Consider the following 15,080-nt stretch of genomic DNA (forward strand, 5'->3'; position numbering starts at 1 on the left):
GTTGCAAAATTTAGTTCTCTGTATCATCATATTTCTAAGATAAGAATTATGTATCATTTCCTCTTTTAAGTATCCCAAGCCACAATGCTTCCTTTCTTCCCCAACACATACCTCAACTTTAGACCACAAACTGAATCAATAAATAATTCACTTCCCCAAGGACTTTTAATAGAGTGGTCTCCCCCAACTCACCCCTGGTGACTTAGCTCATTCAAAATAAGTCCTCTTTCTTCTTGAGGTAAATGTTAATTCTGTTTCAAGGGCAGTTTATCCAAAGATAATTGATGGGGAGAAATTCAGACTAAGGGAAGAAGGAGAGAAAAGAACATTTTTAATAATACAAAATAAAAATAGAAAGAATAAAAAAGGAAAGGATGCAACATTAAATGCTGGTGGGGATGTAGACAAAAGGGAACACTTACACACTACTGATGGGAAGGTAAACTGGTCCACTCTTTGAAAATCAACAAGGCAGGTTCTCAAAAAACTAAACGAGATTTGGCATGTGACCCAGCTCTACCAATTCTGGGTCTTTATCCACAGATTCTAAGTCAACATAACACAGAGATGGTTGCACATCAGTGGTTTTTTTTTTTTTTGCAACGTTTTTCACAATTGCCACGTAACAGAACCAGTGAGAGAGGTGGACGAGGAAAATGTGGCAAATTATATGCAGTGCAATGTTTTTCAGCCATCAAGAAAAATGAAGTTCTGTCATTTACAAGAAAGTGGACACAACTGTAGATAATCATGTTAAGCAAATTAAGCCAGTCACAGAAAGAGAGACAAATATGTTCTCTCATTTTGGAGCCCTCGATTTTATATAGTCACATAAAGCCATGTATGTATATATAGTATGTATCTATAAAATGACAGCAGAGGTGAAATTGTCCCCAGAAACAAGCAAGGACAAACAGGAGTGGGAAGGGATGATCAGAGAGAGGGTTTGGGGTGGAGAAGTATATGCTCAACATAAAATGTATGTATGCCTGTATGAAAATAAAATAAGTTCAATTTAAAAAGCAAAAACAACAGCTTTCCACTGGTCAGTGTACCCGTCGTAAATGATCCTACTCCATCCCCTTAACCCATAAAGGTAGGAAGTCTCAATCCTAGCTAGCAGAAGATGAGAGAAAATAAGGAGAAAGATAAAGAAGTTGGTCGACGTCAGAGCTAAGAGTGTGGCTCAGGGCACAGCTGAGGTTCCAAGTGACTTTTCAGAGCTGTGCTTGCAAGGGAGAAGGGTACCAAGGAGTGCTGCATGCATCGTCCACCTGTGCTCTTCTCATCCTACCGAGTGCAGGACGTTTCACGGTCGAACACCTTTAGCTCAGTTAAGGAGACTGAGAGTCGATGATGGTTATGTAGCCATGTGCCCGTGCCTGTGTCTATCTATGTCGGGGAATGAGAAAGAATAAACAAGAAGGCAAGAACTGTAGATCCAGGAGTTAGGGACTTGGGTGTTCAGACTCTTAATCCCATATGCTTTGCCCCTGAGAAAGGCACGATCACAGTCTGGAAGTGGAAAGTCTGGCATTATTTGACAGGCCCAGAACTTTTGTTAATAACATTACACATAAAAATACATACTTAACACCATGGTTTATAAAGTGTCTTCCTTGAGCACATAAGTTGCCATCCATGCAGGCTGACAGGGGTGTTTAGAAATCAGTATGTGAGTAGCTTTGTGACAGAGAAATTGACAAAGTAGCTGTCTTCCACTCAGCTCTTTATAACCAAATAGATTACTGTAGGTAGCATCAACAAGAAAGTCCCATCACAAAAGTCTTTAAAACCCACTGCTAACGAAGCCACATCACCACCCTTCCCCTTTGCTGTAACTGTCCAATACATCGTTTCTCTAGTTTACTTCATTTAAGTGTTATAGACCGTTCGCAATGCAGACAGCTGGGGTTCACCCCTCATCCATCGCTAAAGCGTAACAAAGGTACCACAGTTGAAAATTGAATGAGGACATGTAACTGTAGATACTTATGGAGTTAATGTTTTTTAAGTGTACCTCTAGGTAAAGTCTCTCTCCAGGGCAAATATTTCAGAAAAAAAAAAAAAAATACATGCTATCATGGGAAATGATCTCCCTCTCTCATTCTTGACATCCAGGGATATTGATGATGCTACACGCTCTGACACATTCAGGTCTTCATTTGCTGATTTATTCTAGTGACTCAGTATGCACAGGCCAGTCACTCTGCTCATGGTGATATGTTAGTGCTAAAAAGAGGGGGATAAATGAAGAGCCTTTTTCTGAATGTATGGAGTCTGTTTCCTGGAGAGAGGTACACAGTACCTACATGCAGAAGCCCAGGACACCCTGACCTGGCTGGGCCAGTTGCTGGCATTGAACGTCATCAGGCCTTAGGTGATAGTGCCGAAAGCCACTCCACCCATCTTCCAGGATGTCCCTGAGCACCAAATGACATGAAGTTGAAAGGACTTGAGCAATCTACAGCTTATGTTTTGAGTTGTCATGCAATACAAACATCGTTTTAGCTCTTCCGTTCTTGACTTGTAAGCCCGACCTTGCAGGAGACCCAGGGACCTGGGTTTGGTGGAGGAGAAGCTTTCTTCCTGCTTTAATAAGATATGGGCAGTGATGGGAGATTGCTCTTTACCAAATTTTAACAGCCTGAGCAATCACTGCACTTGGCTTCAACATTTCTTCCTCCAGCTCCGCTCACTCCGTTCTGCTAAGGACTTAATGTTCTTCCCTTGTGGGCAAACAAAAGATTCTGCCGCATTTGGCCTTCAAAGCATGGCTCAGACCTCAGGAGCTAATGGCAGATGGTGTCTGTCGCTGGCATCCACAAGTTCGAGTAAACTTAGATTGGAATTCTGATTACACCAGGCAGTTGTTTCCATTTTAAATATTCTTAAGTTGTTATTTCCAGCTTGCATCTTAAAATCTTCCCAGATTTTAGTGCTATTGGAATTGAATAGTCAACTCACAGAGAAACATGAGCGGCTCTAGGGAGGTCTGCTTTTAAGTTACCATTGTTCCTTGGAACGGTTTGCTCGTATTATGGTTGGCTTTGAAGAACCTCTACATAAATAGTAGATCTCTATTATTACAGATGAAATTTGGAATGAGAGATACCACCAAGCATTCTGAAGTCTAATCCACTCTTGCTGTTTTTACCCCCTCACCACGTTACTGAAATGGTGAGAACTGTCCTGCCTGTCTTTTGAGATTTTTTTTTTTTTTTTTTTTTTTTTTTCGGTTTTTCGAGACAGGGTTTCTCTGTGTAGCTTTGCGCCTTTCCTGGGACTCACTTGGTAGCCCAGGCTGGCCTCGAACTCACAGAGATCCGCCTGGCTCTGCCTCCCGAGTGCTGGGATTAAAGGCGTGCGCCACCACCGCCCGGCTGAGATTTTTTTTTTTTTTAAAGAAGAACTGTAGTAAACCATAATATATGTTAAGTTTTGCTTGTAAGTGAAAATAACACCATGCGTATGAACAATCGTCCTGCCCTTTGAAAGGCCTTATCTCAGTCCTTTGTGTACATAGAGCTGATAATTGTCTTTAAGTTCTACCACCTAGAACCCAAACCCATCTAGCTAGAGATACACACTTAGATATCTTACATTGCATGTATATTGTTGGCAATTAGAACACTGCTTAAAAAGTTTTCCCGCTGCCTCTGCTTCTGTATTGCTATAACATTCTTTATCCTCCATCCCCAGCTCCCACGAAATATAGATGTCCACCCTAATTTCTCTATTTAATTTTGTCATTTCTTTCCTTGGTGCTTTTTACATCCACCATTCAACATGTGGAGTATGTGTGTGTTGGGAGGGGGAGTAGCTTCTGGGAGCCACAGTGGGAGACATTAGACTTGCTATGAGCTATTCAAGTCTTGAATATTTAAGAAATTTAAATTGAGAAATTTAAATTGAGCAGGGGAGACTGATAACTCACTAACTGTGACAAGGACAGTGAAGACCGCATACATTATTTAGATAAAAAGTAGCGAGGGGTGGTAAAGAAAGTCTCTGGAAGGAGGTGACTTCTAGGGCAGGCAAATGCCCGGCCCTCAAGAGCATTGCCTGCTCTTGCAGAGGACTTGGGTTTGGTTGCCAGCACCCACATGAAGGGTCACATCTACCTGTACCTCCAGTTCCAGGTGATCTGGCACCCTCTTCTGGCCTCCATGGGCTCTGCATACACGGGGTACACTTACATACATTGCAGGCAAAACACTCATACACAGAAAATAAAAATACATGGAAGGGGAAATCTCAAAGGCCCCAGCCCTAGAAAACCACTGTAGGCAACTAAAGAATGAGATCAGGGGAATCCTCAATAGGGATGAGCCCCTTAATTGTCACCTAATACCACGTGGTCATCCCTGAAATCATAGACGTACAAGCAACGCCAAATGGAATCCGCAGGGTATTTATACATCTCTGTGACTATATACAGAGCAATAACAAAAAAAAAAAAAAGAATTTGAGAGAGAGATGGGGAAATATGAGAGAGATTGGAAGGAGAAAGTGAGTGGGGGAACAATGAGATTAAAATTTAATTTTAAAAATGAATAAGTAAATCTAGAAAGAGAAAGGTGATATCTAAGCTAACATCAGGAGGTGGGCAGGGGGAGTTGGTCCTACAGCTAAAAAAGAGCATTTCAGCTTGAGGAGCACGGAAAGCCGAGACCCTGAGATAGCAATGTGTCTGTGGGAGAAGGACAGATCATAGCCATGAGGTGTGAGACTAAAGGAGCAAAGGCCAGATCCTGCACGGCCCGTCAGGCCATGTGTAGAATTCAGTACGAGTAGTGAGAAGCCATTGGAAGGAGGGATACATGCATGCAGCTAGTGAAACAATATGATTTTATTTTAAAAGATGTATCTGATTTCTGTGTGGAAATGCAGTAAAGAATTATGGAAGCAAGGAGACCCATTAGGAGACCAATAAAATGGGGAGGGGATGGGTTCAAGAATATTCCTTATGTACATTTGACACCCGAATTACTTGGCCAGATTCTTTTGGTTTTGGTTTTGATTGACAGAGTCTCAGTATGGTTCTCAGTATGTGCTCCCTGGACAGTGGCATTTGAACCATCACATATTTAATCCTCCCCTAAATATATTCTTTGTGCTTTGGGGAAATGCAAAATCATGTGCCCTCCCCGACCAGTAAACCAGAAACTTTGGAGACTGAGCTCAGGAAATTGCCTTTAACATGCTCTCCAGGTGATTCGGATGCCCAGTGAGATTGAAGACTACTACTGTGGGTCGGGGTTTCTAGTGACATCAGAATTACAGAGTTCTTCACACATTTCTGGGCCCCATCACAGAAGTTCTTCAGATACATGGACGGTGGGATGAGAAAAATCAAGAATGTGTGTATAGGAAATTCCCAGGTGATGGGGATTCTGCTAAGCTTAAGTCACGCTGTGATAACCCCAACTAGCACCACATCCATCTACTGTTCTCTCAGTACATTAATATGTTCAAAACCAGAATAATCCATAACCACATTCCCAGGAAGCTCTTTCTTATGTTCTTTTGACCCGCATTGGCATGATCTAAACTCTTAGGCCCACTTTGCCATCTGTAAAGGTAGATAAATGGTGTCTTTTGTCTAATTATAATTAAATAGTCCCATCAATGCCTAGCCCTTGTGAATTACTTAGTAAAAAAAAAAAAAAAAACAATGGTAGCTACTCCTTACAAGTCCACAGTGCATTGTCTGCAGCTTACTGGAAGGATTCTTGATTCCTGGATTTCAATGTTATTTGTAATACAAGGGGAATCTCCTTCACTTGTTTCTAATCTGGCTACAGACTAGCTAACTATCTTGGAACCACTGTGCCAGATATGAAGTAACTATAGCGGGTTATGTTTAGAAACAAGATCAGTTACCTTGTTAGGTTGGTTGGTTGGTTGGTTGGTTGGTTTGTAATAAATACCTTTGAGTTCCCGGTTCTGTGCAGGCAGTACGATTCTTGACCTTAAGAGTCTGTCATCTAATCAGATAGACTACACATAAAAGGGCAGAAGAGGAAGTTCCACAGGCAGGACTGTGGGGAACCTATCTGTGGACTGAGGTGATTAAGGTAGCTTCCACAGAGGAGTTGACGCTGAACTCCATTGGTCCGTGGTTAAGAAAACATGGGTCTTTATGCTCATTAAAGACCTCCCAGTTGTCCTGGGCTCACCTCTTCAGTCCAGAGGTCTTAGCCTTCGACAGTTCTTTGCCCTTGAACCCTGAGATCTGAATATTCTTTATCCTCCCTAAGAATGAAAGTAAATTCACAGTTTGTGAACACATGGTCCTTAGCTCTTTGGGGCTGGTTTTGACCAACTGAATGTGCTTAGCTGATTGAGTTGGGGGAACTGGTAGAGCGGCTATCACCGCTTTTAAGCATCATGATTTATTAAGGCATACTTGGGAAGACATTTTATTCTTTACTGGCAAGAAAATCAATGGAGACAGTGTTGCCATCTTCATAAGTAAGACGGCTGAGTTGTCTGCAGAAATGTTACCAAAGATGCACCCAGAAGCATCTGCAGGAATTTCACACTTAAATGATACTTGGACAGTCATTAGTCAGGTAAGGGATGGCCCAGAGGAATAAAAATAAAATCAGAAGTAGTAAAGAACTACGACCACCAGTATAGGAAAAAGCACAAAGGAGGAAATGGTACCAGAGAACAGGAGATAGTTACAAGTCATCCAGACATTCAGGATGGGGAAGCTATTTAACCCTGATGTCCGTATTCATCCAATTTCTAGAGTGAAGTAGGATTTATTTATAGGGTTATATGCCCTCTAGGTCTCATATGATTTTAAAAGTGGAAAATTAATTTCTATGAACCAGCAAAACTTTTCTTAGTTAAAATGTCTTCCTTTTAAGTCACAAGAATTGTCATGTTCATTCAGCTCTGATTGTTTAAGTTGCCTGGCTGGGGTATAACTTCCATGTGCCACAGAAAGCACCAGATATAATATTGCATGTGACACTGTAAAGTGGAGACAGCATTTTCTACTCTACATAAAACCTCTCTGGGGTTCAGTTTCCTCATATACAAAATGTGGATGTGTGGAACCCTTGCCAACCTGAATTAAAGTATGGGAAAAGTGCTTTCTAAAATGTTAAGTAGTGACACGTTGTGATCAAAATATCTTACAATAAACAAGAAGGAGAGAGAAATTAATTAGAACAGACTAGAAACGAACACCTAATATAAAACAATTCTAAGGTAGAAAAATACATTCATTTCCAGGTGTGGTGGCACATACATGTGATCCCAGCTCTAGGGAGGCAGAGGCAAGAAGATTCTAGCAAGTGTGAGGCCGGCGTGGTCTACATCAAACGGTCCAGGCCAGGCAGGGAGAGCCTCACTTAAAAAGACCCTCATGGAAGAATACAGTTTTCTTTTCCTTTCTCCTCCCCTTCCCCCTCCCCCCTCCCCCTCCCTGCCCCTTAATAAGAGAATTGAGGCCAAAAAAGTAAAGTGATTTTTAAAGAAAGTGTTTTCACAGCAAGTTAATGGGAAGAAAAACAACCAAAAAGGGAAAGGAGAAGAAGATGACGAAATTAGTAGAAGTCAAGAAGTTCACGGAAGAGCCAGGCATCTTCCTTGCTTAACTCTCAAAACACTGTGTGTGGTTCAGTGGGCCCATCCCCAGCACTGGTTCGAAGCACAGACATTTCCAGAGGGACCAAGCAGAGTGCAGAGTCAAATACCCTCGTCCACCCTCAGAACTCAGCCCGTGCGAGATTCAGAACGTTCCCTGTCTCTCTAGGCCAATGTACAGGGCAGGAAAAAAAAAAAAATCCAACTGCCCTTTTACAAACTGAAAGCACCCCCAGTACAAAAGATCCCTATGACTCTAAATTTTCAAGTTATTTTAGAGACTCAAAGATATTTATGCATTCTCAATGATGTTGTTATTCCAACAGCAAATCATCTTTATTTGGCAGAAGAGCAGGGTACCAATAGATTTGCTATTTAGCGTTCTCTCTTTCTTTCTGTGGAAGTTAAATAAAGAAAACATGTAATGTTGGAATGATGCACATTTATACATGACACAGTGTCATTCGGGATTATTTTTATATCATAGTAAAAGATACGAAAATTTTTCTTTTTAAGTTCTGTCTTATTTTAGAAGCAGAAATGATGAAAGAGATTTTTTTTTTAAATCATAAAATAGTAATCCCCGGGACACAGTTTTAAAGACCAACTTTCAGCACAATGGCTTGTGGGTCTCTGGGAATCATAGTGCAATCCTCACAGGGAAGGAAGGATTTGCATGTGGTCCTCACTACTATGCACTGTGGACACACAGTTCGAGGGGGTTTCCCCTGTAGTTTAGACGTATTTAGGTTTTCAAGTTACTGAAATCATCCACACACATACAGGATAAAGAACAAAAAAAAAAAGAATTATTCATTTAAATTATTATTATTATTTTTTTTGTCAATAAGACAGACCTGCCTTCAAGCTAGCCCAGAAAACAGCTAGCAGCTCATCATAAATTTCTCTGTTTTAGGACAGACTGCCCCAAAAACACAGGTCAGTTGCTCAGAGATTAGTTCTCAATACGGACTCTGAGGCATTTGAAATCTCTAGAGAGAGAAGAAGAAAATTATGTGATGTTTCAGGAAACACAACCCAAAGATATTTACCCTGGTAAGTTCAGCTGACTAGAATACATCTTTTTAAAAATTTTTTCATATATTATAATCTGATCACAGTTTTCCCTGCCTTATTCCTCCCAGATCCTCTCCACCACCCCACCCATCTCTCCCTCTCTCTCCAAAAAAAATGAGCAAAAATAAAAATAAAATAAAATGAAGCAAACAGACGAAATCAAAGCACCAAGAAACATACATTTGCACACACACACACACACAGAGAGAGAGAGAGAGAGAGAGAGAGAGAGAGAGAGAGAGAGAGAGAGAACATAAAAATGCAATGCAAAATTGGAAGCCATAATAGATAAGCAAAAAGCAAGTAAAGTTAAAAAATTGCCAAACAAAACATTATGAGACAAAACATCTCCAAAAATACCACCGAGTTCATTTTGTGTTGGCCATCCAAAACTGGGTATAGGCCCCCGCTTAAGTGTGGATCGTATACCCAGTGAGACTCCATGGGAGAAAATTATTTTTCCCTTTACAAGCAGTTGTCAATTGGAAATAGGTTCTGGGTTATGGGGGACAGGGATTCGTGTTCAGTTCTCTTCTCAGTGCTGGGACCCCATCTGGCTTGGCCCTGTGCATGCCGCCTCAGTCTCTGTGAGTTCATATGTGTGCCAATTCTGCTATGTTTTGAAGACCTTGTTTCTTTGGTGTGCTCCATCCCCTCTGGCTCTTCCAATCTTTCCACCTCCTCTTCCTCATAGTTCCCTGAGTCCTGAGGGAAGAGGCTGGATGAAGACATCCCATTTAGAACTGAGTGTTTTTCCAGGTCTCTCACGCTCTGCACATGGTCCAGTTGTGGGTCTATGTATTAGTTCTCATCTACTACAGGTGAAAGCTTCTCTGATGCTGGATGAGTGAGGCACTGGCCTATGGGTGTTGCAGAATGTCATTGGGAGTCATTTTATTGTTGTGTTCCTTTAGCAAAATAATAGTATTTGGTTTTCCCCTAGGTCCATGGGCTATCTTGTATCAGGTTCTTGGCAACCTGAACAGTGTTAGGCATGAGTTCTATCTCCTGGAGTGGGCCTTCAGCACAACCAGATAGTGGTTGGTTGCTCCCACAACATTTATGCTACTATTGCCCAAGTGTATCTATCATGCAAGCAGGACACCATTGTGGATCAAAGGGTTTGTGGCTGGGTTAGAATACAACTTTTTAATTTTTTTTTCATATCTAAAGTCAATGTCTCAAAAGTCCGTCAACCTACCTAACAATAAAATAGGACCAGAATTAGTAAGCACAATGCTGCAAACTGTATTCAAAAATCCACAACTCTACTGAAGACCTGGCTGTGAATAGAGAGGGGTACATTCTGACTAAAGTGACAGTTGCTGATCAGTTCAGTCTGGTCAGTGAAGCCATTTGTGGTGGCCAAGCAGCTCTGGGTACCTTGATTCAATAACTAACTCTTTAGTGTCCTATGCATCTCATTACATATAGATGCATACTCTTGTTCAGAATTACTTTGGATCGCTAATCAAGTACAAGTGGGCAGTGCCCATCTACTCATCACGACAGAATGTGGCTTTTCCTGGTTTTTATTTGTTTTTTGTTTTGTTTTGTTTTTTTTTCAAGACGGGGTTTCTCTGTGTAGTTTTGGTGCCTGTCCTGGATCTCCCTCTGTGGACCAGGTTGGCCTCGAACTCACAGAGATCCGCCTGGCTCTGCCTCCCGAGTGCTGGGATTAAAGGCATGCGCCACCACCACTTTTCCTGGTTTAACCACATACTTTACACCTTGATTTTACTGATGGATTCATAGTAACAGTGTAGGTTTCTTTTTTTCTTCTACGCCAAGTCCGGCCACCTCCGCTGTTGGCTACACCAGCTCCAGAATGTTCTAACTGTGCCTATGCTTTTCACTCTTAGCCTTTTAAGATAGTCCCACAAGAAGTATCCATTCAAAATACAGGTCTGTTCACACCACTCTTTGACTCGATGGTCCTCCAAAGCCACTGAAGCAGTAGCCCTGGGCAGCGTCCTGTCCCACTCCCTGGCATTCTCCTGCTTGGCCATTCTCCGTACTCACCCTCTAGAAGACTCTAGACCACACCAGGTATACGCCATTCTAATCTTCACAGTATGGCTCAGACCTCTGTTGAAATGCCCTCAGAGCAGAAAGGCTCTCCTATTCCACTGTGTCTAAAATAATCACCCTCCATGACCACAGCCCTCAGTTCCTTGTCTCCTTACGACTGCTCTTCTTCCCTCAGAGAATAATCACGCTGTGCTGTTTGTTATTGGGCCCAATGACTTTCCCCTCACATTAGAATGTGAAGTCAGTTGAGTTTGGGACCTTTATGAGTCTCATATTCACTACCGCGTCACCAAAGCAGTCCCCGGACAGGACAAACCCCCGAGAAATGCTTGCTGGCTACAAAAAACTAGTATGGAAGAATGATAAAAGGCATTTTTTTTTCCCCTCAACTCCAAATGGCTGTTAGGAGCGCAGAAGCCCGAACAGGGCGCTGTGCTAGCTCAGGTGTGCCGACTGCAAGTTAACAGTGTAGAGGTGATAGGGAGAGAAAGCGAAGACAGTGAGTGTGGACGACTGGAACAGCTTTGGGAACCTGACTCCCTGAGGCCAGCGTGCAGGCAGGTGTGATATTTCCTTGCCAGCTAAATAAGCCTTCAATCATCCGCTTGTTTGCAGAAGATAACCCAGGTCCATACGGATCCACTTATTCATCCAAAAGCGACTGCAAGGCTGTGGGACAGTTTGGGTCCACAACTCCACAAAGTCATCTGGGGGACGTAGGTCATTTCCTTCCTTTGGGTGGGGAGGGTGCATTCACGTGAGTGAGTGTAGGCACATGCACGTAGCAGTGCTTGTGTGTGGAAGGCGGGAAACAACCTCTGGTGTCGTCTTGTTTGAGACGGGGTCTCTTTACTATTTGCTGATGAATCAAGCTTCAGGGAGTCTCTTGTCTCTGTCTCCCTGCTACTGGCATTACAGACGTGCACTACTGCCCCTGGCTTTAAGCGACCCCTGGGGATTAAACTTAGGTCCCCACACTCCTATGTCAATCACTTTACCTACCGAGCCTTCTCCAGTCCACTTCTCTCTTTTGTATTCTTCTCATTTCTCCTTTCATGGAATGGTCTTCACATTCGAGCCCGTGATACTGTTTCACCAGACACATCTGCAGGAAAGGGGAAATAGAGGAAGTTGGGAACAGGCAACCTCCTTTTCGGAGGTGATGGAGAAGTTGCATGTAGCATTTTTACATAGTCTGACTTAGTCATGTTAGTGCAGGAAGATGCAAAAAAAAAAAAGGCTACAAAAATGAGACTCTAGGTAAGTGTCCATGTGTACAGTTAAACTCTAAACTCTATGTAGGGGAAATTACCCTGAAAGGAAGGAATACTGGGGGACAGTTATTGGTCTTTATTTAAACTGATTAGTTAAATGCAGTTTGGGCAATTCACTATGCCTGCAACATTATTTGAGGGTCCTAGAACAGGTACAAAACCAAGCCCCAGGTTTATGGCTTATATGGCAGGCACAGTACAAAGTAGATCCTATAACCCATCATCCAGGCACAGACTACTACCAAAGGAGTTCCGATAGAGAAATTAGAAGTCTCAGAAAAGAGATGGCTTGGAGAGACAGAAGGGAGCAGACAAAAGATGATTCTAGATGAAGCAAAGGGATAAACATGATGGCTAGCCTCGTGGTCTAGCTCAGCTTCGGGATAAAGGGATTTGTGGAGCCAGCCGAGGGCTTGTTTCCTCCAGGTATGAAAACAGGTAAGAGTTTTTAATGAGTCACTAATATGGCCCGAGCTGCCCACACAAAGATCATCAATGAACACAGAGCAAGGAGGGAATGAATTGGGGGGTGAGGCAGAGGAAGATCACAAGGTTTCTTATAAAACAATTTTATAGGAAAAATTTTAAACCCTTTGGAATCACCTTGGTCAAATATTAAGCTGAATTACATATAATTAACACATATTTTCTGATTTCCTGCCATGGTTAGGTTAGTGGATTTCAATTTTTTTTTCACTGTGCGTATTTAAAAAGAAACATTTCTTCACTTAATCCTTTCCATAAGTATATTTGGTACAAAACAACATTTATCCACTCTCTTTTTTATTCTGCATTTTAACTATTAATTTCAGAATGAGAGCCTAAAACATGTATTTACTGTTTGAAAAACACTTCCTTAGACCATGAGGGAAGGAGTACAGAATGCAAGCTATGAAGGGATTACAGATTACATCTGTCAAGGGAAGAAAGAGAGGCACAAACCACCACAACACAAAATAGTGGCGTCAGGGGCCTGGAAGGGTCCTGAGATGGCATCTTGTCTAAACTTTTCATATTGTTACTGAAGTGAAGAAGCACAGGGATGTCTACTGACTTAACAGTTGAAAGCAAATTAGTACACAGAAAAAGATAGGCAAAGCTCCTTTAAGAAGCCCCTTGTGTTATTAAATTCCTTCTTGCTGGGTGCACGCATTTATTCCCAGCACTCGGGAGGCAGAGGCAGGTGGATCTCTGTGAGTTCGAGGCCAGCCTGGGCTACAGAGTGAGTTCCAGGAAAAGCACAAAGTTACACAGAGAAACCCTGTCTTGAAAAAACCAGAAAGGGGGGGGGGGTAAATTCCTTCTTAAAATCAGGATTACAAATATTGTGGCATATATAATTTCAATTGGACAAATGCTTGTCGGGTTTTTTTTCTTGTTGTTATTTCTGTGTTGGTGTGATTATTGCTGTTTTCTTGGTTTTGGGCTTGAGACAGGGTCTTGTTTAGTCCAGGCTGGACGCAAACTTGAGATCCTCCTGCCTTTGCCTCCAAAATAGTAGTATTGTATGCCTGAACCATCACAGCTGGCTTCAAATGTCTTTTATTTTGTATTGGGGTGTGTATGCGTGTGTGTGTGTGTGTGTGTGTGTGTGTGTGTGTGTGTGTGTGTGTGACATGCATGCCAGTACCAGAGGAGGCCAGGAGAGGGCATCAGTCTCCTGCAGCTATTGGCAGTCATGAGGCATCCATGTGGGTGCTGGGTACTGAACTCGGGTCTTCTAGAAGAGCAACAAGTCACCTAACCACTGAGCCATCTCTTCAACTTCTCAGAGACTCTTAATCCTAATATCATTTAGTTCTATTCATAAGATAAATTGCATTATTTATTTAAATATGTGTGATCTAATGTCAGTGGTATGGGCTTAGCAAGGGAAAGTTGTATGGTGACTGGTTTATTTCAGTCAAGGCTTTAGCTCTCTGTGACTGAATTGTCTCCCCCTTTGAACACAATATCAAGAGGATGTATTTGAGGCCATCAGATCCTTCAGGAAAAGGGTTCTAGTCAAGTAGACCAGCTCTACCCTTAGCCCTAACCTACATCTTCATCACTAAAGGACAGGACTGTCTTGGCTTAGAAGTGTTCTGGCCCTTGGATGTGATGAAGTCCTTGGGAGACTCTGTTGTCCTAAGTTTTTCTGCTTGATAGATAATATCACATACATCTCAGGCTATGGCTCTGATGTGGCTGCTGAATTGGTACAAAATCAAACATTGGAGCCACATACTTCATTGGGCTTTTTGCATATTTTTCTCAATAAAAAATATTGTAAAGATAACTTTTCAAATGTTACTCGGAAATGATGTCAAAACTTGCCATGAAGTCACTTACGTTAGCATATTCCACTCTGAGCTCTGTGCTCCCAATTTAAGGTATTATTCATTTAAGGCATGTTAAATTAAGCTTCTCTATCTTTTCTTGTGGTTTAGGGGAAAAGTGACCATGATAATATACATTCTTATTTTCCAATAATAAAAGAATGAGTATATCCTGATCTAATTACACTGAAAATATTCTTGTTTGATTATTTCATGTTATAAATGTTGGAAGTAAAACATGTCACATTTTGACATCACAAGTTTGTTTCAAATTATTATGTGGTGGTAGTTTTTGTTTAAAAAAATTAAAGGGCAGGAATAGATACATATGTAGTATAAGCTAGGAAATCATTTATTTTAAAGTAATTTATTTCATTTTTTTCTTAAGCACCTCTTCTGCCAACACTGTTTTTGGAAATTTAAAGTGTTTGCAAACTATGAGAAAACAAGGTTCTTTACAGTTACTTATGTGGTTTGAACATAGTTGTATTGCATTTTCAACAGTGAAATGAATTCCACTTGAAGAAGGTTATGCTAATTCTTTTTCTCTCTCTCCCTCTCTCCCCTCTCCACTGAAACCCACAGACGTCTTGCTGGAAATGCTTTGACACACATTCCCAAGGGAGCATTCACAGGCCTTCACAGTCTTAAAGTTCTGTAAGTAAACCAAGCGTTGTTGGAGACCGTTCTGATTTTCATGTCAAATGACCGCTAATGAGTGTGCAAACACAGGGTGTAACTTGGATCTTTGAGGTGACTCATTTAAGTCCCTCTC

The 15,080-nt window shown here is 41.7% G+C and overlaps 1 protein-coding gene across 1 annotated transcript in view; it reads left to right on the forward strand.

The window, feature by feature from the left end:
* The window catches only part of Lgr5 (leucine rich repeat containing G protein-coupled receptor 5), a 134,952-nt gene that overhangs the window by 64,139 nt on the left and 55,733 nt on the right, over nucleotides 1–15,080 (forward strand). Inside the window, exon 3 of the mRNA XM_059245658.1 lies at nucleotides 14,891–14,962. Within this exon, the coding sequence (XP_059101641.1) occupies nucleotides 14,891–14,962 (72 nt within the window). The remainder of the gene's footprint in view (nucleotides 1–14,890; nucleotides 14,963–15,080) is intronic.

This window comes from Peromyscus eremicus, chromosome 18 (genome assembly GCF_949786415.1).
Source record: "Peromyscus eremicus chromosome 18, PerEre_H2_v1, whole genome shotgun sequence".
In the NCBI taxonomy this organism is placed as follows: Eukaryota; Metazoa; Chordata; class Mammalia; order Rodentia; family Cricetidae; genus Peromyscus; species Peromyscus eremicus.